Consider the following 25,296-nt stretch of genomic DNA (forward strand, 5'->3'; position numbering starts at 1 on the left):
TTGCTTAGGGTGTGAGAAGCGAGTGGCCAATAATGAAAACTAGCCTTTAGAGAGCCCTTTAAGGTTTACAAAGCACTTTACACCTATTGCCTCACAGTAGATGCTTAATAAATGGTTATTGTCAATTGACTAGAATCACAGACTCAGGGGCAGCTAGGTGGCATAGTGGATAAAGCACCGGCCTTGGAGTCAGGAGTACCTGGGTTCAAATCTGGTCTCAGACACTTAATAATTACCTATCTGTGTGGCCTTGGGCAAGCCACTTAACCCCATTTGCCTTGCAAAAAAACCCTAAAAAACAAACAAAAAAAAAGAATCACAGACTCATCGTTTGAAATGATCTTAGAAATACCTAGCCTAACCCACTTATCTAACAGATGAGAAAACTGGGGTTCAGAGTGGTTAAGTGACTTTTCTAAGACCACAGAGGCCCATTAGTTAAGTGATAAAAGCAAGACTTTTTCAGAAAGAGGCAATATAATGGAGATAACGTATTGTAATGAGAAGAGCCCTAGACTACTAGACTGAAAACCTGGGCTCCATCACTTAGCTGAGCCAAACTTGTTAACCACTTGGAACCTCTATTGTCTCATCTGTAAAATTGTGATAATAACTTTTGAGAGGGTCAAAGGAGTTGATTGTACATGAAATAGCCTCACAGGGTTATTCATTGACATTATACTGATCTCTGCCTCTTTTTAATTCACGTGCCCTCCTTCGGGTGGATGTAAAGGCAGGTAAACTTTTCTCGTCTACCAATTACCAGGGCTCTGCTCTCCTTCCAGTGTTCAAAGGCTATATTGATGCACAGAGCCAGCTGGGTGGTACCGGGGGTACAGAGCATAGAGCACAGAACACTGGTCCTGGAGTCAGAAAGACCTTGAATTCAAATTATGCATCAGATAGTTACTATCTGTATGATCTTGAATAAGTCACTTAACCTTTGTCAAATGAAAATTTAATATGTAAATGTTAAAATGAAAATGTAAAATGAAAATAATAATGGCACTACTTCCCAGGGTTATTAGAATAAAATATATTTGTAAAGTGCTTAGCATCTAAGAGGAAGCTAGTTATCATCATCATCATCATCATCATCATCATCATCATCATATCACAGTGAGGCTACAAATATTGACATGAACATTATTGCATCCCTTTAACTCTTGTTTTTTCCACTTTAGATGTGAATGTCAATTTCCCCCTTGCACTCTGATAAAATAAGTGTTTTTGAAAATGAATAAGAAATTTTCAGTTAACCAGCATTTATTAGACATCTGTTATATGCCAGGTACTATACTAAGTGCTGGGGGATACAAAGAAACCACAGGTCAGTCCCTGCTCTCAAGCATCTCAGTCTAATGGGGGAGACAACACAACAACATCAATGTACAAACAAGCTCCAGGCAGCAACTGGACCCTTGACTTTGGTGCTGCTATCGGTTTGGTAAAACCTTGAGCAAGTCAGGCATCATTTGTAGAATGAGATTTTTGGACTACTTGATCTTCAAGGAGCTCTTTCCATCTCCTAGTATAATAAATTTTTTAAAAATATTTTGTTTTTCTGTTTTTCTGAGAGGAATTCAGCGGTTCTCTCAAGGGATTATTAAGATTTGTAGGATATGTAGAATTGTTTGACCCAGCAGTATATAGCCTCCCCTTACTTTGCTTCTCTTCTTGATCATTTTTCTGGCTCTTCTCTTATAATTATTGCTTATCACACTTGTAAGCTTGAGTGGAAGGTACCGTAGTATGGTAGAAAGATCATGATTTTGGAATCACATGACCTGGTTTCAAGTCCTGACTCTAGTACTTAGGCCCCCATGAACTTCCATGGACTCAAGTTCTTCATCTGTAAAAGAAGGCATTGAATTAGTTGACCACTAAGGTTCCCTTCTAGTTATAAATCCATGTTGTTTTAATCCCATGACTAGGACTCACAGTTCTCGATGGTTGACATTTCCAAAGTCATACTGACACATAAATGGATCTTTACTTTAGTACTAGTAGGAAGAAAATAGGATCTGGAACAAGGAATGGAAACTTGGATATAAGTCCCTACTCTGTCACTTAGGAGCTATGTGACCTTAAGCAAATCACATACCTTCTCTGATGTTCAAATTCCTCATGTATGCAATGGTAGTAATATCATATTGTGCTACCTACCTGTCAGGGTTGTTCTGAAAAAGTACTCTGCTATAAGACTTCAAAATATTATATGCAATAGGAACTATTCTTTTAAATTATATTGTTCTAATTGAATTGACCAAAGTTAGAAGTTTTGGATTTAGTGGGAAATTCATACTTCCTTTTTCTTTTTTTTAATGACTTCAAACATTTTCCCCCCAATTACAGGTTCAGACAGTTTTCAACATTCATCCTTTTGCAAACTTTTGAGTTCTACATTTTTATGCTCCCCCTTTCTCCCCTATGATGGCAGCATAGAAGCTGATATAGCTTATACATGAACAATCATATTTAACATATTTCCATAATAGTAATTTTGTGAAAGAGGAATTAGATCCAAGTGTGTGGGGGGGAACATGAGAAAGAAGAAATTCTTACTTTTTTAAAATATTCTTGGATTCCTTCTCCCTAGATGCTTCCCACCCAAGTAGAATCATTTCTTCCCAGGAAAATGTAAGGATCTTAAAGACAGTTACTATCTTACTTTGATAAGATGTATCACCTAGTACCCAGCTGCCTGGGTATGAAGTGCTATGTCTAGAATCAGAAAGACATGAGTTCAAATCCAACTTCTGTCACATAATAGTTGTGTGATCCTGGACAAGTCATTTAGCCCCATTTGCCTCAATTTCCTCATCTGTAAAAAGAGTTGGAAAAGGAAATGGCAAACCATTCAAAGAATCTTTGCCAAAAAAAACCCAATGGGTCATGAAGAGTCAGACATGACTGAAAAATGTCTGTCATACTGTTTACAGTCTTTGGCCTGACATCTAGTAGATACCTAATAATACTTGTTAAAATGAATTCCATACTTAAAGATTTTATCCTCAAGTGCGGACACATCCCATATTAGATAGAGATTGTAATTCTTAGGAAGCTTTGTAGAGTCTTTTCTATAGCCAAAAAAAATCCATTGTAGCCAACCTGATGATAAGAATCTATCTGTGAGCTAGTTTGATCCATCCTCCATAGGCAGACACACTACCACTGGATCTGCTACCAGCCCTTCCAGCTTGGGAACCTTTCCAGAGTCTAACTTTTAAAACCCAAGGTCACCTCCTATCAGAGACCTTGAATGACATATTCAAACAGAATCCTATATTGGGACCTTGTGCCAGAGGCAATCTTGGCCCCTGTTGTACTTTTGAGTGGTCTGGTTAGCCTAGTTGGTCTCACTCTGGGTCACCTGGATTCTTGCACTGACCTCCATCTCCCAGGGTTAAGCCCTCCTGAATCTTCAAAGTTCAGAATTATTTAGAGTCCTTATGTGGTATTTCAAGACAGTATTTGTTAGAGCTGGCAAGGACCTTAGACATCATCTGACTCATTTCCCTTATTTTATAAAAATAGAGGCTCAGAGATATGGAGGCTTGCTCAGTGTTAGTCAGTAATAGAAGCAGAACCATGGTTTCCTTAGACAACATTAGAGTCAAAACTTTTCCAAATCCCAACAAATTCACCCCCTCACCTAAACTTCCCAGCCCTCCTCCTAAGTAAGAACCAACAGGAAGTGACATCACACATGTCCAGTTACCATGGTGACTGGGAGCTCTTTCCAGAAACATACAGCCCCCCACACACTCTGGCCATGGTTCTTCTCTAGATCTACTTTGGAGCTGGGTCACTGCTAGGGCCACTGTCCCCTTTGGAACAAAAAGAATGGAAGTCGGGCCTGAATTCACCATCTACATGGATCCTACAGCCAAGGTTATCCCCCTGGGCATTGGGAATTGTGGGGACTATGGGTCCAGCACCTCTATCCAGGGAAGGACAGATATATCAGCTTTCTCAGACCAATGAGACTACCACAAAATTATGAATTTGCCCCAGATTACTTTGCTCTGTCATTTCATATATGTGTGTGTAATATGTTTATATAGACATATATATATATGTATATATAAATAAAAATAGTATAAGTCTATGTATGTGTATATGAAGTGGTAAAGAGCAGGAGACCTAAAGTAGTAAAACCACCTTGGCTTCCTTGTCTGTACAGTGGAGACCAGCTCTTCAAGAGCCCTTCCACTCTGAAATTTCTTGATCTAATGTATGGGAAGAGTGGTAGGGTCAAGGTTCCCCCTGTATAAGAGGAATGCATTTTTGTAGCAATGACTTTGGGCTCCATTTTTATTAGTACCCTCCACCCCACCCCCCTGGGCTGGTTTTAATGTGCAAACCAATCAATGGCAATCTTGTTTCAGGTTCACAAGCTATCTGACTGTTGATGGGGTAAAAGCAGACCACCTATATGGGGTCATTCTCCAACTTGCTTATCACAACAAAGAGATGCAACAAGAGTAGCCTTACTTTGCCCTCATGAAGCACTAGGTCTAGGTTGATTTTCTTTGGGCATAAAGTTATTCTGTTAGAACTCATAATGACTTAGGTACCCACTTCTCACACCTGAGTCAAGCAATTATCATGAGCCCGAGGGGCATGCCAGGAACTCCTGAGATGGCAAAGTCGAAAGGGCAGTGTCCCTGGATTTGAAGTCTTGAGGACCTGGGTTAAAATTCTGGGTCTGCCATCTAAGAGTTTGGGGTGATTTAGTAAATTATTTGTTCTGGGTCTCTTAATGCCCCATAAGTGAAAATTGAAGAGACTGAATTAGACGTCCTCTCTGAAGACTCCTAGCTCTAAATCTCTTTTCTTGTCCTATGGTTATGATCATATTCCTGATGCCCTTGCTCACCATTATAATTGTATGTGATTATGATGTGATATGATAATATGATAAGGTAAAATATATGAGTATATACAGATATTTTTCAGAGGCAATGCATGAGGTATTATATGTTTATATATGTAAATATAAGTACATAAATAGAAAGATATATGCATACAATATATTCATGTATATATATATATATATATATATACACATATTACATGCATATATATGCTCTTTCTTCCATCCCACTAGGGACAGCACAAAAGGTCCTTGTGTGTATATGTATGTATTTAAAGAATATTTTAGTTGTATATAGAAATTCAACTAAATTTGGAACCAAGCCATGAATTTACAACTGCTTTGAACAAAAGGAAGAATAGAGAAAAAGACTAGAATCAAAAACAAAAGCATCTCTTTCAGAGTATTGCTGTAAGAATCAAGAAGGAACATGTGTAAAATAGTACTTTATATCATAAAGTGCTTATTATAGTTTATTATTAGAATTCTCTCATTTTCTAAGGTCCCTGGGGACTAAGAGATGAATGGTTGCAGATTTCAATTTTAAGGCAAAATGGCTGACAGAAAGTTAATATTTGGCAGCATTTCAGAAGCAGAGCTGTACAATAGATGGGGAAACGAGGGATCCAGGGTGCCAGTATCTGGGAGAAGAACCTTGTCTCTGATCTAGTCTGGAAGCTGCTTTTCCTATGTCTCATGCTTCTGAGTCTTTTGTCGACCTATACATATTAGTATAATTTGATATTGATATAAAATTAATTTATATAATATTGGTTTAAAATTTCTGATATAATTTAAGTATTTAGCTGATGATGTGATTTTAATTGAGACATACCCATGGGCACATAGACTTAAAGCCTCTCTGGTATTATGGAAGTGTACCCCTGGGTTCATAAAGGCTGTGTCAGCAGAGCCTGGCAGAATGGAACAAACTGGAAAAGCTTTCAAATATGACCTCAATGAGGTGGCTGTCTATCACCTCAGAGCCAGGATAGCCAAGTTCAGAGATGACTCTTCATTCAGAGAGCAATGTTTTTGGCCTTACCAAATCTTGAAATTGTCTGTGAAGTCATGGAAAGGGTTTATATTCTTCATGAGTGGAAACAACATGGCCCTTGTGCTGATGAATTATTGAGCAATGATACCAGAATAGAATAGACCTACACAGTTGTTTTCAGTTCAGCTCTTTAATAAATAGAATGCAAAATTCTTGAGGGCAGGCACAATTTCATTCATGTCTTTGATGTCCCCAGTATCCGGCTAGTGCCTGGTACAGAGAAACCTGGTGCTTTATAAATGTTTGCTTGATTTATTGATTAATCTGGTAAACACCTCTGAGAGGGATCTGGCATATTGACTTTAATAGGAGAGAAATGGTACAGAAATAGAGGGACAGCTACAAAACTCTGGCTAGTCTTCCCATTCCGAGAAAGACTCTGGATCTGCCATCATTAGTCTGGGTTATAGATGAGAAAAATGACTATGACCGTCCTCTTTTGACTCAGGCATACTTTCACTAACCTTCCTGTTGCTCTCATAGGTTTTTCTTTTCTTTTAAGTTCTCTCCAAGGGTGTGCCAATAGTCAACTATAAAATATATTGCCAAAAGGATCCAGCATTGAAGTGGTGCCAGAAAATCTTAAAACAAACAAAAAGGGAAGAAAAGAGGAAGGAAAAAAGGAAGGGAGGAAGAAGGAGGAGGAAGTGAAAGAGGGAGGGAAGAAAGGAAAAAAGAAAGGAAGGGTATGTTAGGTGCTTACTATTTATACAGTACTGTGCTAAGTGTTGGAGATATAAGCAGAACAGTCCCTGTTCTCTAGGAGCTCACATTCTGTCCTGGGAGGGATAACATGAAAGTCTGATAGAAAGGACCCATAGTCCTTAATCCTAAAGACTGCTATAAAGCAGATGCTAATCCATCTTCTTTAACATCTTTTCTACTCATAAAAAGGCAATCACTTTCTAATGTAGAATATTTTGCCAGTGCCAAGGACTTTATTGGTGAGAATATTCTTTACTGAGTGTCCAGTAGCCATGGTTCTTTAACCCTTGAGGAAACAGTAGACCCAGTCACATCTCCACAAGGATTGCTTTCCTTGGGGCTGGGCTTGGAGGCAGAACCCATAGTGGTGTAAGATGCTGACTTTGCTAGGTGGACCTGCTCTTTGGTGACAGTTGGTCAGAAGTTGTCAGTTTGTGGTGATGAAGAAGGTGAGCCCCTTGTCCATCACTGCCCTGCTCAGTAAAGGCTATAGAGACTATTTGGAAGCCAGTGGCAGGACATTAGAGTTGGGTGGAAAAGACAAAGCACTTCTATTTCCAAGCTTCAAGATTCAGGGGTCTGGGCTATCGCCATTGGGATGTAGTGGTGATGTGACTCATGTCACCTTCTGTCTTTCTCTGGCTACTTTGCCACTTCAGCTAAACTGCCTTGTAGGTGGTAGGAGGAGGAATGTATATATGCCTTCTAAATATTGTCATCATATAAAACACCACCCAAGTTAGAGCCTTGATTTGGAGTCGAGTCTTGAGCTTGAGTCATTGCTGTGCCATTTCATAACTCTTTAACTTTTTGAGCCTCAGTTTGTTTTCTGTAAAGTGGGGATAATAAATACTTGTAGAATCTATTTCAAATGGTTGTTTTTTGGGGGGAAAGAGATCCAGTCAATTACATATGTATGTTTATGCAGAATAAATAGAAAGAAATAACAATATAATTGAATAAAAGTACATAGTGTTAGGAGGACAATAGAGGGATTGGGAGAAGAAGAGTCAGAGATCAAAGAAGGTTTTATGTTGATTCTAATATTTCTTGAGCTGTGATTGAAAGGAAAAGAATTGTCTCATGAGGTGGAGGAGAGAGCAAGGAGAGTCATAAATGGCAACTAGTGCAAAGGTAATGGGATTTTGGAAGAGAAATGCTTTTACTAAAAAGTACAATTTCATTGTGGATTGATAACTCGTTGGTACTCAATAGGTTGAAAGGAAAGGGAATAATCATTGTTCTATCATGCCTACAGTGTATAAGGCTAATTTTTACAAATTATCTAATTTTTTTAGATTTGCAAAGATTAACTAATCTTTACAAATACTCTCTTTTTTGAAATCATTAGCCCTTCTGAGTAAAGTAGGGTTTCTTCACCTTTTTAAGTCACAGATCCCCTCTCAGAATGTTTTTAAACACATGAAATAAAATAATTGGGTCTACTAAAGAACCCAATTACATTGAAATACAGTTATTGTTTCCAAAATATATTTTTTCCAAAGTTCACAGATTTCAAAATAAGAACCTCCCTAGATTAAAGACTTGCTGAGCAAAATGATGAAAAGGATTATTTTAAAGGGTGGTCCGAATTTACTTATACATTTCCATTATTCATATATAAACCTCAATGTCATCATTGATTATGAATAATTAAAATTTGGCTTTCATAGTAAACATGCTAATGGTCGAATAAAATTACAGCTACTTAAATAAAGAGAGTAAAATAACTGTTGCATATGTTACTTTGGTGAGTCTGTGATCTCAGTGATGTGAGTATTCCTTTCTCTGATGTAGATTTGTAGCTCATCAGGGCAATTCCCTAAATCTTCTGTAGGAGATTACAGAAATTTTAAAAGCATTATTTCCGTGAGACCATTACCATGGCTACTACTTCTCCTCCTCTTATTGTTTCATTTCTTCCATGATTGAGTCACAGTAGTTCTCAAAGTTTTTGATTTTGATACAAAGCTTTGCATTCTTAAAAATTAAGGGTTTTGTGCATTATATCTATAGATCCTTACTTTATTAAAACCAAGTATCTTGGTTTATTATGAAAATAATTTTGATATTATGGACCCTTGGAAAGGTTTCCCAAGGGTCCCTGGACCACATTTTGAAAACCATTGCCTCATTCAATTCTTGTTGAGTCATTTCAGTCATGTCTGACTCTCCATGACCCCATATATGGCAAAGACATTGAAATGGTTTGCCATTTCCTTCTCCACCTCATTTTATGGATGAAGAAATTGAGGCAAGAAAATCACTCAAGATTATTCACTTAAAAATAAACAAACAGGATGATTCAGGTTTCCTTGAAGCACAAGTTGAGAAACATTGGTATAGAAGACATTGTTTCACCCAAAATCCCAGACTGGGGCTTTAGGGGAAGAATTTAGGCTTGGGGTTTTATTAGATGGTGTTGAGAAAGAGTTTTTTTAAATGGAATTTAGGATCATTGGATTACATGCCATACCTCCCACCCCAGGCTATCGAGTCCATTATACATTCTTCCAAAATGACTAGTTTTCTGGAGACGGAATCCAGGAAAGCCACTAGGTGAAAAATGATAAGGAGAATTTCCCCCAGGATTTTATAATGAGAGGAACTAGGCCTTTCATTATACTGATAGAGAGGGATTCTTATTCTTTGCTAATAGCAAAATTTAGTAGGTTCTTTGAGTACTGATTCCAGATTTTGATTCCAGATTATTTCCTCCTGATTCTTCCTCAGGTTGTCATCCCTGTCCCCTTTCAGAAGTCTTCAAGAAAATGTTGAATACCACTTGTTGGATGAGAAATAGGTATCCCCTTTTCATGTATGGGTAAGGCCATGATGGTTGCTGGGGTTTCTTCCAACTCTGAAGTTCTGTAACTCTGCAAAATCCAATATGGGCGGGCACTAGATGGCCAAGTGGATAGATCTCCAATCCTCAAATCAGGAAGACCCACGTTCAAATTCAGCCTCAGTTCCTTATTAGCTGACTTAAACCCTGTTTACTTCAGTTTTTTCATCTCTAAAATGAACTGAAAAAGAAAATGACAAACTACTTCAGTGTCTTTGCCAAGAATATCCCCCAAAAGGAATTACAAATAGTCAGATGTGACTAAAACAGCTGATCAGCAACAACAACATGGAGGTTTAACAGTGATTCTCCTTGGATCCTTCCTTCTTCAGTTCCAGGGTTTGTTGGCATTCAGACTTTATTTTCTTTGCATGACACAAGCAGAGATCTCCTTGTTCATTGTTCAAAGCTGGCAGAGTTTGCAAAAGCATGAGTGGCTCTTAGGATCTTCATGGCCTATATTTGTTATGTTTGTAATTAGAGTAGGCTCTGCTACCCGATAGAATTTCTTGTGGTTTCAGCTCTGCCTCTAAGCATCAGTCAGTTTGATGATGATTATCTCTCTTTGTAATTGCTAGATGGCACAGTGGATAGCATCCATGTTGACATCAAATTGTGCTTCAACATGTTTTGGGTGTGTTGTTCTCATCCCATGTGCATTAGTCAGTCTTTAATTTATGCAATGGGGATGTTTTTGCCAATCTAGTATAATAATATGAATAACAATAAATAACTCCCTAAAATTCAGTTCATCATCTGTAACAAAATCAATAAACATTTATTAGCTACCTATTTATGTCCAGCTAAACCCTAAGAAAATAGAAAAAAAAGGCATGATAGCCCTGGTCCTCAAGGAGCCTACAATATAATGGAGGAGACTACACTTTAAAAGAAGCTAAAAACCTGGGGGAATGGGGAGAAAGAGGAAATAGAAAGTCCCTCTGTTGGGGTATGATATGATGAAGTCATAAAGCCTGGGTTGGGAGAAGGATAATCTGAGAAAGTGAAAAGTTTCAGTCTTCATTTCATCTCAAAGAATTATGAATTTCTGGAAGTCACAAAGGCTGGGAAGGTAACCAGGTGATAATTGACAGGAAAAATTCTCAGGTTAGGATAGGAGATGAGCTCCCAAGTGTCTTTCCCTTCATCCTCTCCAACCAGATTGAAGAGACAGCCATGGGTAGGGAAGTGTATGAAAAAGAATGAGTTTCAGAATTGATTTTATTTTTCAGAATGATGAGTTTTTAGAGATGAGTGTAGGAGAGCATCCCCTTGAGAAATGATTAAAAATTCCCCCAAGATCATATAATAGGGATAGGAACTGGACCTTTGATTTCATTTCTAGAGGGAACTCTCAGCTAAGGGAACTCCTTCCCTTTTCCATGTAGACTAGAAGCTTCTCTACAGCTAAGTCTTAGAGAATTACCTCAGGCACCAAGAGATTAAATGACTTAACCTGGTATCAGAGGTGAGATTTAAAATCAGGTCTTCCTACCTCCAAGGCCAACTATCTCTCCCATTGTACCAAGTGGCCTTTGTAATATAGCTCAGAGGGAGAGCATGCATACTATAACAATAATAATAATAATAGTAAGAAGTAGTCATAATGATAATAAAAGTAAGATATATTTAGATAACATTTTCAGACTTGACAAGCATTATCTCATTGAGTCTCATATAACCCTAACAAGCTATGGTTGTCCTCCTCCTTTTATGGATGAGAAAACTGTCCCTTGGTGACTTGCTCAGGGCCACACAGCTAATAAATGCTTTAGATGGGGTTGAACCTTGGTCTATTTTAATCCAAGTCTGTCCTTTAAAACACCATGTCATGTATCAATCATTAAGCTCCTCTTGAAATTTTAAAAAATAAAAACCTTTAAGTTAGAACAGAAAAACTCTGGACCAGAAACAGCCAGTTCTTCTCATCTTTACCTTCCTGTGGTATGATCTTAAACTGGTCTTAATATTTTTTTAAGTCATGTTTGTTTTCATATGATATAACAAATAGCTTGTTAGGACTTAAGACTTTAATAACATTTTCATTGATAATAGCTTTTCTGAAGTAGAGAGGTAGAGTCCTGAATTTATAAACATGTAATACTTCCATGCAGCTGCAGATAGCAGGTGACTCTCTGTTTTTGCTATATGGAAAGGATGAGCAGTTCCTTCTTGGTGCCAAACCTCTGAGCTGTGGGAAGGAAGCAAAGTATCCCTAACTCAAAAGATGATACTCTCAATAATACATATAAGATGAATTGGGAAAGAAGTGGGGAGAATACAAAGATCATGATTAAGGAAAATTTCCAAGCTTGAAGTTTTTTTTTTTTTAAATTAAACATACTTTGAATCTCCCATATAGATGATAATTCATTTTTATATAGACATTTAAAAAGAAAAGTATTTTTCTGAACAACAATGTTAGTTGTAAGTATTCTCATTTTACACTTGAAGAGATTGAAACTCAAAGAGATAGTAGCTTGGCTACTTCATAAGTGACTTCATAAGTGTCAGAGCCACCCTGGCTCTTCCTGACTTTCTATTTCTACCATATCACATCAGCCATCAAGCTTTTGGTGTTCCATGTCCTTTTTTTCTCTCTATCCCCATAAATGCAACTTATCTAACTAAAAGAGGTAAATAATTATACTTTCAAAAGTCATGATTGGTTTCTGACTCTTTTTTTGTTAATGTTAACAAAGCAGAATACCCAGAAGCAATGATTGTCTTCTAATTTCAAGTCTTCGATCTTAGATCAACATGTAGGAATGTGTCTCATTGAGCCTTTATGGCCAAGAAGAGAGGTCAGCAGCAGCTGCTGGGTGGTCAGGAGAAAGCTTAGCATGACTATCTGTTATCCCAGGCCACATGGCCATGCAGAAGAGGACCAAAGACTCTCTGAGAAGTCTTTCTTGACGAACCCACTGCACATATAAGGTTCACTCGATTCAATAAACAACCAAAGAAAAAGAGGCTTGCTCAAATCATCTAGTTTGTCCAAAAGCACTGCTTCAGTTAATATTCAATCTGTAGTACTGTGCGAAGGGTAACATATTAAGAATATTAACATATTAAATGTGTGTATGTGTATTTATTAGTCATTAACAAGTTCATATGAATATCTTCTAGAATCCTGACTGACCATAAATTTGGTCCTGTCCTGTGTCAGAGACACAAATTGGAGAAGTTTTAATAAGGGGGAGGGTAACAAAAGGTGTTCAGAGCCCAGGGTACCACTTGAGGAAGTTGGGTTTGGTTGGGTTCTATGGTAACAAAAGGTCTTTGGTCAGCCAAGAGACTTAACCTGAAGCAATGAACACATGACCTTGTTAGTACTTCTGTGCTTCTGTACCCCTTGTGCATGCTCTGAGGCAGCAAACCAAGCCCCTTCCCCATCATCAAGCACTTGGAGAAGCAGACTCACCTAATGCACATGACTTCCAAGACTCCATACTGTGGCATATTGTAGACTTGCTCCATCATATCTTCTAGGAAGTAGGGTCTGAGATTGACCCAAAATAGGCCTCATAGCTCTAAATGCTAGGCGTGGTGTATGAAAGATTTGAGTTCAAATCCCTCCTCTCACTAGGTATTAAGTTTAACCTCTATACCATGCGACAGCATGGTAGCACAGTAGATAGACCATGGGATCTGGAGTCAACAAGACTATGACTGTTTACTGTCTGTGAGACAGAACCTGGGCATGTCATTTAACCTCTGCTTGTTTCAGTTTTTTCAACTACAAAACAAAAATTTAAATAGTATCTACCTCAAAGGGTTGTTATAAGAATCAAATGAGATAATATTTGTAAAGTCCTAAGAATAATGTCCAGCATATCATAGGTAGTAAAAATTTCTCATTTTTGTCCTTGCTAAATAGCAGAATAATAGTAATCTATCACTGTAGGCAAGTACGGTAATACTGGCATATTTTTATTATACCATAGTATATACTATATTTATACTATACTATAACCTAAATTAAACTAAAATTATACTAAAGGATAGTGGTATGATACAGTAATAGAATTATAATTTGTGAGATATAATAATATCACAATAGTGATATTAATATACTATAGTATAATATGGTAGTAGAAATATATTTTATGGTACACTGCCATAATGTAGTATTATATTATAGTATAAAAACAATAATATCCTTTTAAAACAGTTTTAGAAAATTTGGACTTGTATCAGTCATTATCTAGATAATTACCTTGACTAACCAAACCCCTACCCAGATCATCTTACAAAATGAAGGGCAGCTAGGTGGTACAGTGGATAGAGAGTACCAGGCCCGAGGTTAGTAAAACTCATCTTACTGAATTCAAATCTAGCTTCAGATACTTCCTGGCTGTGTGACCCTGGGCAGGTCACTTAATACTGGTTGCCTGTTCACCTGAAAATGAGCTGAGAAGGAAATGGCAAACAACTTCAGTATCTTTACCAAGAAAATTCCAAATGGGTCGCAAGAAAAATGACTGAAAATAACAATTTTCAAAACAGAATTTATTGATGTGGTCAAATTATTGATATTTGGTATTTTTTTACCTGATCTTCTAAATGGAGGGAGGTGCTTCTTCCCTTTTTCTCCAGGACCAAGAATGGTCATTGCAATTGCTCAGTGTCTGGCTTCCCTTTAGTATTCTTTCTATAATTCATATTCTTAATGGCTTGCTGTTTTTTCCCCTAATGCCTGAAGATGTCATTTAATTAGACATTACCTATTGGATTTGCAATTTGTGCCCTCTTTTCACTACAAATAAGGGGTGTTGTGGGAGCCTACCCAGTAGTTATCCCTGATTAAATTGGTTGGTAAAGGTCATCAGATTCTTTCCTTCTAGGAAGAGTTAAGTGTAATCTCTTCCTGCCAGGAGATAATTCCAACTGTGCAGAAATGCCTTTCAAACGGGCATTTGTTCCAGAGAAACATTGGTATGTTGTAATTAGGATACATTTCAGGATTACTGATTCCCCAGCAGTGACTTGAATGCAGTTATCACTACTGAAACTGTAACTTTGTATAGAACAGTTGCTTGCTCTGGGCCTTTGACATTGCCCACCCCCACCTTGGAGCCTTTCCTATACCATTTATTAATGATCTTATTGCTCCCTATCTTCATCCATGCAGACTATCCCTCTAGAAAAGAAAAAAACCAAGAGAGGACCCACCTCTCCTGGTCCTAGTGGAGGTACAAGAGCCTAATCCAATATTCTCTTTCTGGAGGGAAGAAAGGAGGCGAGGCAAAGTCTCAGTATGAGTTGTCAATGAGCTATCTTTCCTGGATATCCTTTGCCCTGTAAGAAAATCACAGACTAGACCACAGACCAGAATCACGGGCATCAGAATGTAGAAGAACACCAGCCCTCCTCTTGATACCTATACCTGTGTGACTTTGGGCAAGTCACAACCCCCATAAGCCTGTTTCCTAAGCTTAGATTGAGAGGCTTGAACTAGGTGGTCTCTGAGGTGCCTTCTGGCTCTGGTCTCTGAGGTGCCTTCTGGCTCTCAATCTGTAATCCCACAAAGGAGCAATGTCCTTGACATTGAAGTCAGCATACATCCAAACAAGTGTACGTTTGCTCTGCTGTGTTGTTGCATGATCATTTATGACCAAAGAAATATGAGGATGGATTAGTCATCTTTGAGCAAGATAGATTTGCCCAGACCCTCTCTGGCAGATATGTTCATTCACATTTGTGAATTGTTGAAATTCATTAATCTTTATGAATTGATTAGTTTTCATTAGTAGTATTTAAAGGATTATGACTATAGACTTAGAACTGGGAGGGACCTAAGAAATCATCTAGTTCTACCTCCTTATTTCATAGGAAACTGAGACCAAGAGAGTTTAAGTGACTTTCCAAGCCTCAGATCATGTGACTTCCAAGTTTAGGCTTATTTTTACTAAAGATGTACCCAGGATAAAACAATGTTCCATCTCCCCCCCACTATTAGTTACCCATTTAGCTTACCTCCCATATCTTTCCTAAACCCAATACTTATTTCTAGCCCCATCCCCTGAGAGATATCATATCAACCCTCTACGCTTGTAAAACTTGCCATACTTCATTGACATAGAGTTATCCACTATGAAAACTGTAAGTTACTGGAAAATGCCTTCCAAGTCTCAAAGTGAACCCCTTAAAAGGGGAATTTAGGAAGAAAATTAGAACAGAGAGAAATTGTGCTGAGATGATTTGATTCACCAACCCCCCATAAGTCATGATTATAGGATTCTATGACTCATCTAACCATTGACTCCTCCTCACCACCATCACCACCACCATCATTAATACATTTCAAATGCTTCCTTGTTAGTGTATCTAAACCCAAAAGAAACGTCATTCAGTGACCAGCCCATTTTAATGTTCCATTTATGGAATTTATCATCATAAAAGGATCCTCTAGAGACCTGTTCCCTAGTTCTGGGTAACCTTAGTTAGTCTCCATGTATCTACTAAAAAGGAAAAGGGACCCCCCCCCCCCATGTGAAACTTCTTTGAATTCCACTATTGAGAAACAAAAGAATATAGTCAAGGAAAGAATGGTTAGGAACTAGAAACAGCGGAGAAAGTGGTCTTGTATAGGCTGCCAACTGTTCAATGTACTTACTCTTTGCTTCCTCCTAAGTGGAAGCTAATATTTACCAGCCCTGCCCAAGGATAATCAGCATATATTCAGAACATACCTGATTTCTGAAGTATCTCTTGGAAGTCCATCTACATCTCTTTCTGGGCCTTCTGGCTGCATGATGCTTAAGATACCTAGATCTTTCTGGGTCTCGTCTGTATTCCCTGTTAATATCTTCCATGGATGCCCTTGACAGTCTGCTACCTCTCTCAAAATAATGTTTCTAAAAGCAGAAAATACATAAGATTATAAAGGAAACCCAGGTTCATAGCCCCCTTGAAAATTAGAATCTCTGAACCATAGGCTAAGAATCTCTACAAGGGAGACAGAAGCAGGGGATTGCACATTAGATTGAGAGACAGGAAGATCTGAATTCAAACCAGCCTCAGACACTTTACTGACTATATGACCCTGAGCAAGTTACTTAATCATTGTCTGCATCGGTTTCCTTAACTGAAAAAAGGAATATAATGATATCACCTATCTTAACAGAATTGCTGGAAGGATCAGTTGAGATGATATTTTTTTTTAAATCATGGAGCATAATGAGCATAATACTTTTTCTCTTCCCTTCCCCCTTTACCAAGGGGGAACTCAGAAACGGAACAAACTCCCAAGTTCAGATTCAGAACTATGGAATCACTTAGCAAGCCTCTGTCATAGAGAGGGGCTCAAATCTAGTCATGAACTATTCAGAATCCAAGAAGATCCCCAGGACCCCCTAGACCAACTGATATCTTAATGTTAGGGTTAGACTGGAACCAAACAAAAGAGAGATAAGAAGAGGAAGGGGATAACTTCCTTTTAGATTTAGTTATGAGTTCTTAACGAATTTGCATAGCTAGATTCAATGAATGAAAATTAATCCCAACTTCCAAATTTTTCCATATTGATAGCAATTTACATGAAAGCAGCCAAGGAATTTCAGGATGTTTCTAATAGCATAGAGATTTATATGAATTGATACAGTGATATTAAACAGAACCTCCAAAAAAGATAAATAAAAAAAACTGGATTGTAAGAAATTGAAAACCCAGCTCTGATTCTAGGGAATGGATAAGGAACTTTATTTTCATCCCAGGGCTGTGCTGGAACTGGCTCTTAAAGGTTCTCAAGAGATGATTGTTAAATTTTCAGTGGGAACATTTGACCCTCAGAAATTAGCAAGCTCTACAAATGGTACTTGACTTACCATTTTGTTGAGTGTCTAGACTTAAATGATTGAGGAAATATTAATAATAGCAAATTAAACTCAAGAGTATATTCTGTATAATTTTTTTTCTCAGAGAACTAACTGGTAAACATTAAACCCTTGCAATCCTCCATTCAGCAAAAGTGCAAGGGACTACTAGGAGAGAAAATTGTGTACATTATCAGATGCTGTCAACATTTGGGGCAGTTTTTACTTAATTTTCCTTTCTGACAAAGGGGCATTCAATTCTAAGTGGGATAAGTGAGACGTCAAATAATAAATAGGAGAACAACTTTCCATAAACAACTAGTGCAAAATCAAAATCAAAGTTTAAAATAAATTTTTTCTTTCTTTTAAAAGTTTTTTGTTATTTTATACTGAGAAGCAAAACTATTTTTAAAAACCACATTAAGTAATACAGTACAAGTTACTATATTTTAATGAACTTCCTGGATTCTCTCAAAGCAAGGATCTTTTTATATAATTATTTATATGTGTGTGTGTGTGTATGTGTTTTATTTGTTTTTAAGTACATACAATGGTAGTTTTTATCGATCATTTTTACAAGATTTTGAGTTTTACAATTTTTCTCCTTCCCCCCATCCCCAAGAGAAAGCAATCCAATACAGGCTCTACATTTGTAACTATAAACATAGATCAAAATTGAATTCAAAGAAAACATTAATGATAACAAAATTACGTAAGACAATTTTTTAAAAACTAAAGATAATAAGCTTTGGTCTTCATTTAAACTCCATAATTCCTTCTCTGGTTATGAATGGTATTTTCCATCACAAGTTCCTTAAAATTGTCTTTGATTATTGTACTGATGAAATGAACAAGTCCATCATGGTTGATCATTACCCTATGTTGTTGTTAGTATTTTTATAATGTTCTTCTGGTTCTACTCATTTCACTCAGCATCAGTTCAAAAGCAAGGATCTTTGATTCTGGGTTTAAAATTCCAGTTTAATCCCTGTTAAAATAATCATATGGGAAATCCAAATTAAAAAAGAAACTGAATCATTCTAGATTTTAAAGTGATTACCCTTCTACACAAACCTATTGGATCATCTAGGTCAAGGATTCTTAACCCTTTTTTTGTATCATTGGTATAATCTAGTTAGCCTGTGGAATTCCTTTTCAGAGGAATATTTTTAAGTGCATAAAACAAAATTCATGGAATTACAAAAGAAATCTGGACTCTAACAAATTTTAAACTCCCTAAATCTGAGAAAAATTCTTAGGAGAACCAGTATTCGAATACATGATGCAAGTTATAACAGTTCCTTGACATCTCCAGTTAGAGGTGCATGAAGAACAGAAATTATTTTCCAACATACTTATTTCTGACCTCAAATTCTATCATTGGGGCGGCTAGGTAGCATAGTGTATAGAGCACCAGCCCTGGAGTCAGGAATACCTGAGTTCAAATTTGGCCTCAGACACTTAATAATTACCTAGCTGTGGGGCCTTGGGCAAGCCACTTAACCCCATTACCTTGCAAAAACCAACCAACCAACCAACCAACCAAATAAATAAATAAACAAACTAATAAATAAATGATATTCTATCATTGACTTGAGAATATTTTTGCATAAATATGTTAGTCTTGCATACCAAGTGCTAAAATATAGTAATTGTTCATCCTTGACTGAATTTTTTTCTTCCTTCCCAATAGGAAAATGGTGGATTCAAGACAATGGACTACTGAACATTACCCAGGTGTCATTTTCAGATCGAGGTAAATACACATGTGTCGCTTCTAACATCTATGGCACCATAAACAATACAGTAACACTGAGAGTCATCTTCACCTCTGGGGACATGGGCATCTACTACATGATTGTCTGCCTTGTAGCTTTTACCATTGTCATGGTCTTGAACATCACCAGACTCTGCATGATGAGCAGCCACTTGAAGAAGACGGAGAAAGCAATCAATGAGTTCTTTAGGACAGAAGGAGCAGAGAAACTGCAAAAGGCCTTTGAGATTGCTAAGCGTATCCCAATCATCACCTCAGCCAAAACCCTCGAGCTTGCCAAAGTCACCCAGTTCAAAACCATGGAGTTTGCCCGCTATATTGAGGAGTTGGCCAGGAGTGTTCCTCTGCCTCCCCTCATTATGAACTGTAGGACGATAATGGAAGAAATCATGGAAGTGGTGGGCCTGGAGGAGCAGGGCCAGAACTTTGTGAGGCACACCCCTGAGGGCCAAGAGACCACTGATGGGGAAGAGGTCTACACAATCCCCAATGCTCTCAAGCGGAGTGACTCACCCACTGGGGACTCAGATGCTTCATCCCTTCATGAGCAGCCTCAGCAGATTGCCATCAAGGTATCTGTTCACCCACTGTCCAAAAAGGACCGCATGGAAGACCAAGAGGGGGTACAAGTAGAGATCAAGGATGAGGAGGTGCTAGAGGCAGCTGTAGTACCAGAGGAGCCAGAACCACCCATTGCGCCTTCTGAAGAAACTGAGACTTCTGGGGAAGTAGCACCTTCAGAGTCAGCACCCCCTTCTGAACCTGTAGCCCCTATAGGGCAGTCAGCACCTGCTCACCAGAAGCCTACTGAGCCAGCCATGGCAAATGTAATGAATACCTGTATTATTTATGAAAGCCATGTATAATACTTAACTCTGAAAAAGCTATGCATATCGAGAAAATCAGGGGCTGCTCCTTGTAACACAGATATAGTATGTACTTGCCGCTAAAGCCTTACCAGTAGACTTATCATAACATACATAGGAGTGATGCTCTTTTAAAAGGGGAAAGATATTAATGTGTGTCTGAGTGTGTGTGTATGTGTGTGTGTGTGTGTGTGTGTGTGTGTGTGTGTGTGTGTGACTGAAATTCCTCCCTTCTTCCTTTACCCACTAGTAAAGTGCACTAGAGACATCCTTGTCTGGAAGAAATGGCATTGGACAGACTATGGCCCATCGAGTTGTGGGCATAGATGTTTGAGGCCACGTTCTCTTCCAAGCTGCTTAACCCGGGGTCAGAAGGCACCTTCACCATATGCCATTCTGAGCTTGAGAGCCCCTCCTGCTCTCTGCTACCGGAAAATCCCTTCCCCTCCCCCTGTAATTTGTACACTGAATTTCTTTTCCCTTTTAAAAAGCATGTCCATGGATTTTTTGGCACTTTCTCCCCCATTTTCAATGCTGTTTGGCTATGATGGAGTAATTGTTATTATATTAATATTAATTGCTCTTTCTGGTTTAGTTGTCTTTGCCCTTTTCGTCTTTATACACACACACACACACACACACACACACACACACACACACACACACATTATTTTTTCCCCTTGAAACATTTACCTCAGAGACTTTTGTATCAGCGCCTTGTTCCAGGGCTGACATCGAGTAGCTGTTTGTAGTGCTGCAAAGAGTGACTAGACTTCCCAAATAAGAAGTCCTGTTTCTCTTTCCCTCCCCTTCCCCACTTTCCTCTGTTGCATTTTGTACAATGAAATTACTATTGTGAACGTGAGGTTCCTGCCCAGGACGCAGAACTTTTAAGAGCCAAATAAAAACCTGTTTACCAATTGGATTCTGAGGGCCTTTGGTGAGCCACACTGATGTGTGGCAGGAAATTTTCACAGGTTCAATGTATCTGATCCCTGACACCCCTCACCCCAATCCAGATTTGTTCACAATTAAACAATGTCATCCCCCATAAGCTAAGATCGAGAAATAGATGTGGCTTCAGAAGAGAAAAGCATAAGGCATAATCTCGGAGGAGTCATTTTAAAGAAGTACTCTAGAAATTGCCCTTTGGTTCCTCAAACAGGAGATAAGATTGAAGGACATGAAGTTCTATGAAGGGAAAGGACCAGTTGTGTTGGTGGGAGCATCTAGCCAACTCCTGGCCCAAGAGATGAGATAGGAGCCCCTTCTGTTCAATAGAATACTCATTCCAGATCTCCTATTAAAACTGTTGTTTGAGTTTATAATACAGGTATGAGAGGGGGAACAGAAGAGTTTAGTAACCAAAACATAAAACTAGATTGAAGAGACCTAGGCTCTAGTCCTGGTTCTACCACTAATCAGCTTAACTAAGTGGACCTGAAGAAGACACTTAGCCTCAATTTCCTCATCTGTAAAATGAGGAGGTTGGACACTGTCTCTAGCCCTTTCTAGCCCTAAATCTGTGAGCCTATGACGATCTCCACATGGGAAAATTAGATTCAATCAATCATCTATAAAAGTATTTTCAGCTCTAAAAAAATTCCATTATGCTGTTACGAGCAAAAAAAAAAATGAGATGCTGTAAGGTGGAAGGGAGGAAGGATAATTAAGGATTTAAAGGTATTTTCAGCTCAAAAAAAATTCTTATGCTATTACTAGCAAAAAAATGAGATGCTGTAAGGTGGAAAGGAGGAAGGATAATTAAGGATTTCTTTCACCTTGAAATTTTTAACATTTTTATATTACAAAATAGAACAAAAAGAAATAAAATCAAAATCAACAAAGAAATCAATCTTTTCCTCATGCTTTGGAATATTCTATGAAAAAGAACTCATCATATTAAGATGACCTGTGTTACTTTAAGAATGAGTAAAGCTGTTAACTTTCTCCTTTCTGAGCAGTAAATCATCATCTCCAAAGTGCTCACAAAATCCAAATTTCACCTATTAATGAGTTGTGTCAGACTAGCAAATTATAAATGAGTAGATTTTAATCTCCTGAATAGAGTATCTCACTATAGTGTCCCACATTGGGACAAAAACAGAACTCTCTTGCCCTAATACACATATACATATACCCACACATACCCAAAAAAATCTGTGATTCCCAGATGTTTCTTATTTGGCATGTCAGTGTGTCACCATAGAAAGTTACTGATTCTGATATCTAATGACCTAAGTTCAAATCCTGCCTTTGACCCTGTCTAGCCGAGTGACCATTGGAAATCATTCAACCTCCACCTTCAGTTTCTTCCCCTTGCAAATGAGGGAATCATATTATTTGGCTCTTATGACCCTTTCTGCTCTTGCTTTATGATCCATTTTTAGACAGGGTAACTGTATCCTTGGTTTGTGAAGGGTCATAGCCTTTGGTTTAGGGATCACCCAGAAGAATCTCTCTTTACTTCTAGCTGATGGTGTGAGAGACTGATTGGTGTGAGAGTGTTGTCATCATCCTACTGAGTGAGCATTACAACATCTGCATGAAAAAAAGGTTATCTGAACCCACAAAAGCATGTTCATTATGAATTTATTTGCAATTTCCAGGATCATAACTAGACAAAGCTTCACTCAAAACTGGTAATAGCTATAGAGTTTGCATCCGTGGCAATTGTAAGAAAAAAAAAGGAAATTGAAATGACCTTTCTAAAATGTTGTCTATGCATCAGGAAGTCCAGACTCCCTTTTTAGTGAGTCTTATGACAAATTCTCATCTACTTTAGAGCGGTTAACAATCATGCATGTGTAGAAATCTTGTTTTGTGGAATAGGAAAGTGAACTTAAGCTGGACCATTATTTGACTTGATAAAAAATGGAAGAGGGGGTCCAACCCTCTGCAGAATTACAAAATATCTAACAGATGTGGGGATTTCCTGCCATGAGCAGTGATCAAGTAGTATTCCTCCCTAGGTGGACAGGCCCATGATCCCAACAATGTAGACATTGGTGCAGGTGGAAACTCATCCACAATTCTCATTCTGTGCTCTTCTGTCCCAGATCATCTGATAAATCCACCCAAGAAACATTACCTAAGATCATCCCATCACATTGGAGGCTTTCCTAGGTCTCTTAACATTTATTTCATGGAGATGTGAGATCACTAAGAATTAAGATGTGTATATTAAATAACAGATAAATGTAATTAATGCACATTATTTACATACAACTATTAGATCTGTACTCAGAGACTAGGTTGATTTTATTACCTGTGTGACCTTAGGCATGTTCTTTAACATCTCTGGGCCTCAGTTTCCTCATTTGTAAAATGAAAAGGCTAGATTCGATGGCCTTTGAGATGCCTTCCAGTTGAAAAATCAATGATTCTTTAATCCTTTGGTTTAGAATGTTCTCTTTCTGATTCTTAGCTTCTCAACCCTTGTCCCTCCCATAGCCATATGTGCATTTACCTTCTGAGGCATCTTCCCATTGGTGTTCTTATTTGGCAAAAGGTAGCTAATAAAGGAGAGATTTCCCATGAAGTGGAATAGAGATGGATCCTGGGAAGATTGGTTTTCATTACTTCAGGCTAACTTGATTTTCCTAACCTGCTAAATCTGTAAAACATCTAAAATTCTCCTACATAAGGTAAGATAAGGGGAACTCTCCCTTCATCAATACTACCTACTTATTAACTCTCCTGGCAGCTTAATCTGGACCAGGAAGAGCTTCTTCTACTGGGGTCTGAGATTTGGAAAAAACTTCTGTTTCTTTGCTGAATTTTCAAAGATATCAGAAAGAAAGTGGTACAGAAATTCAGAGCCATTCAACTGAAGTGCACCCAGAATGTGCAAATTAATTCCTAGCCATTTCCTTTGGATCTTAGACAGTCATCCTAAAATCGGGCAGATGTTCAAGTTTCTGAGTGATGCTTGTCTTATCTCTAAAGACTCCTCCTTGTGTGTGTGCTTCTTAAAAGACTGGAGAAGCCTCAGAAAATATGTGTATATTTGATCCACTTAAATGGCCTGTCAGCTTGGCTGACCTTATTAGGTTCTCTAAGTGGAAAATACAGAATTTTATACTGACAATATATGTAATTTATAATCTGTTTTATATATTATATTTTCATATGCTGATGGCACATATGCTACTGATTACATCCTTTTATACATCGTAATGAACAGAAATTCCAATACTTGACTTAACTTTCTAGGAACCAAATGTGGTACAAGGTGTATCAAAATCTCTCTCAAATATCTGAATGTTCTCCACCATCCCAAGTATTCTTGTCCTATGACTTACACATCCCTAAGGATGTGTATGGGATGCTTTTGAGCTTCCTATCCAGGACCAAGATGGAGGGGTCTGATATTCTACACAAAGGGATAGATCCTTAAAGGGGAAAGAGAGCTTGTTTAGCAATCAGAGGACCTGGGTTCAAATTTTACCTCTGATGTGACTTTGGGCAAGTCACTTCTCTCTAGGCCTCAGTTTCCTCATTTGTAAAATGAGGAGGTTAGACAATAAGGTCTCTTAAGGTCCCTTGCAGCTCTGGATCTATTATCCCTTCCTTTTAGGAAATAAATTTTGTTTTTGGTAGAAGTTCAGATTCTTCAGTTGGGAAAATGATACAAATTTATGTACATTTTAACCATGTAAATGTACTTCAATGGAACATGTCTTCAGTGAGTACTTCAGTTGTCATTTTGTGATGTGAAATCAGAAACAGGCCTTTTATTTCTAGTGATCAGCATGAGGTGCCAAAACCATCGTGGGGGATATTGATTAGGCAAGAGAGATAGTGAAGTATAATGGAAAGAACACTGACCTGGCAGCTGAGGGACCCAAGTTGTTGTAACAGTCCTATCAGCTAACCATGGGCACCTCATTGAACCTCACTGCTTCATCAGTAAATTGAAGGGAACTGGATTATCTCAGAATTAGCTTCTAATTTTAACACATGAATAAAAATAAAAATCTAGACCCACATCAACTAACTCATAAATGTAGAAACCCTATAGGGATCCTGATTTTAGAACTGGAATTCAGTCACTTTTTTTTAAACATTAAACATATATCAAATTAGAGAACAGGGTCAAATCAGTAAACAGTCTATGATTGACTGAATACCTAAGGTGTCATATTTTTCATCCCTAAGCATTTTATTAATGGGAAGATAGTTGTTTTGTATCCATCTTTCTGAAAATCTGCCTTCTGAATTCAGTTTAGCTATTATTTGTCTTCAGGCAGCCTTGTGTTATTATTTGGAGACTTTAATTCCCCTATCCTTGGCTCAGCTTCTATGCTCACTGATAAGTTGCCTTTTAAAACTTCACCTTATCTTATTG

The 25,296-nt window shown here is 37.9% G+C and overlaps 1 protein-coding gene and 1 long non-coding RNA gene across 7 annotated transcripts in view; one reads left to right on the forward strand and one right to left on the reverse strand.

Moving 5' to 3' along the window:
• Positions 1-25,296, forward strand: part of MFAP3L (microfibril associated protein 3 like) — a 95,121-nt gene that overhangs the window by 35,348 nt on the left and 34,477 nt on the right. For 3 of the 5 annotated variants that reach the window (XM_074228970.1, XM_074228972.1, XM_074228971.1), the window contains exon 3: positions 18,997-19,907. In XM_074228970.1, coding sequence (XP_074085071.1) covers positions 18,997-19,907 — 911 coding nt within the window. Of the gene's footprint in view, positions 1-2,546; positions 3,895-9,374; positions 9,466-18,996; positions 20,872-25,296 lie in introns of those variants that run through there. The other 2 variants (XM_074228974.1, XM_074228973.1) reach the window with 2 other exon arrangements.
• On the reverse strand, positions 1,249-3,709 carry LOC141517695 (uncharacterized). 2 transcript variants are annotated; one of them, XR_012476949.1, is made up of 2 exons: positions 3,656-3,709; positions 1,249-1,852 (listed from the first exon to the last, which is right to left on the reverse strand). It is a non-coding gene; the product is annotated as an uncharacterized LOC141517695 (long non-coding RNA). The 2 variants fall into 2 exon arrangements; XR_012476950.1 differs by having other exon boundaries at positions 3,392-3,662.

The sequence above is a fragment of the Macrotis lagotis genome, chromosome 3 (assembly GCF_037893015.1).
Source record: "Macrotis lagotis isolate mMagLag1 chromosome 3, bilby.v1.9.chrom.fasta, whole genome shotgun sequence".
Classification (NCBI taxonomy): Eukaryota; Metazoa; Chordata; class Mammalia; order Peramelemorphia; family Peramelidae; genus Macrotis; species Macrotis lagotis.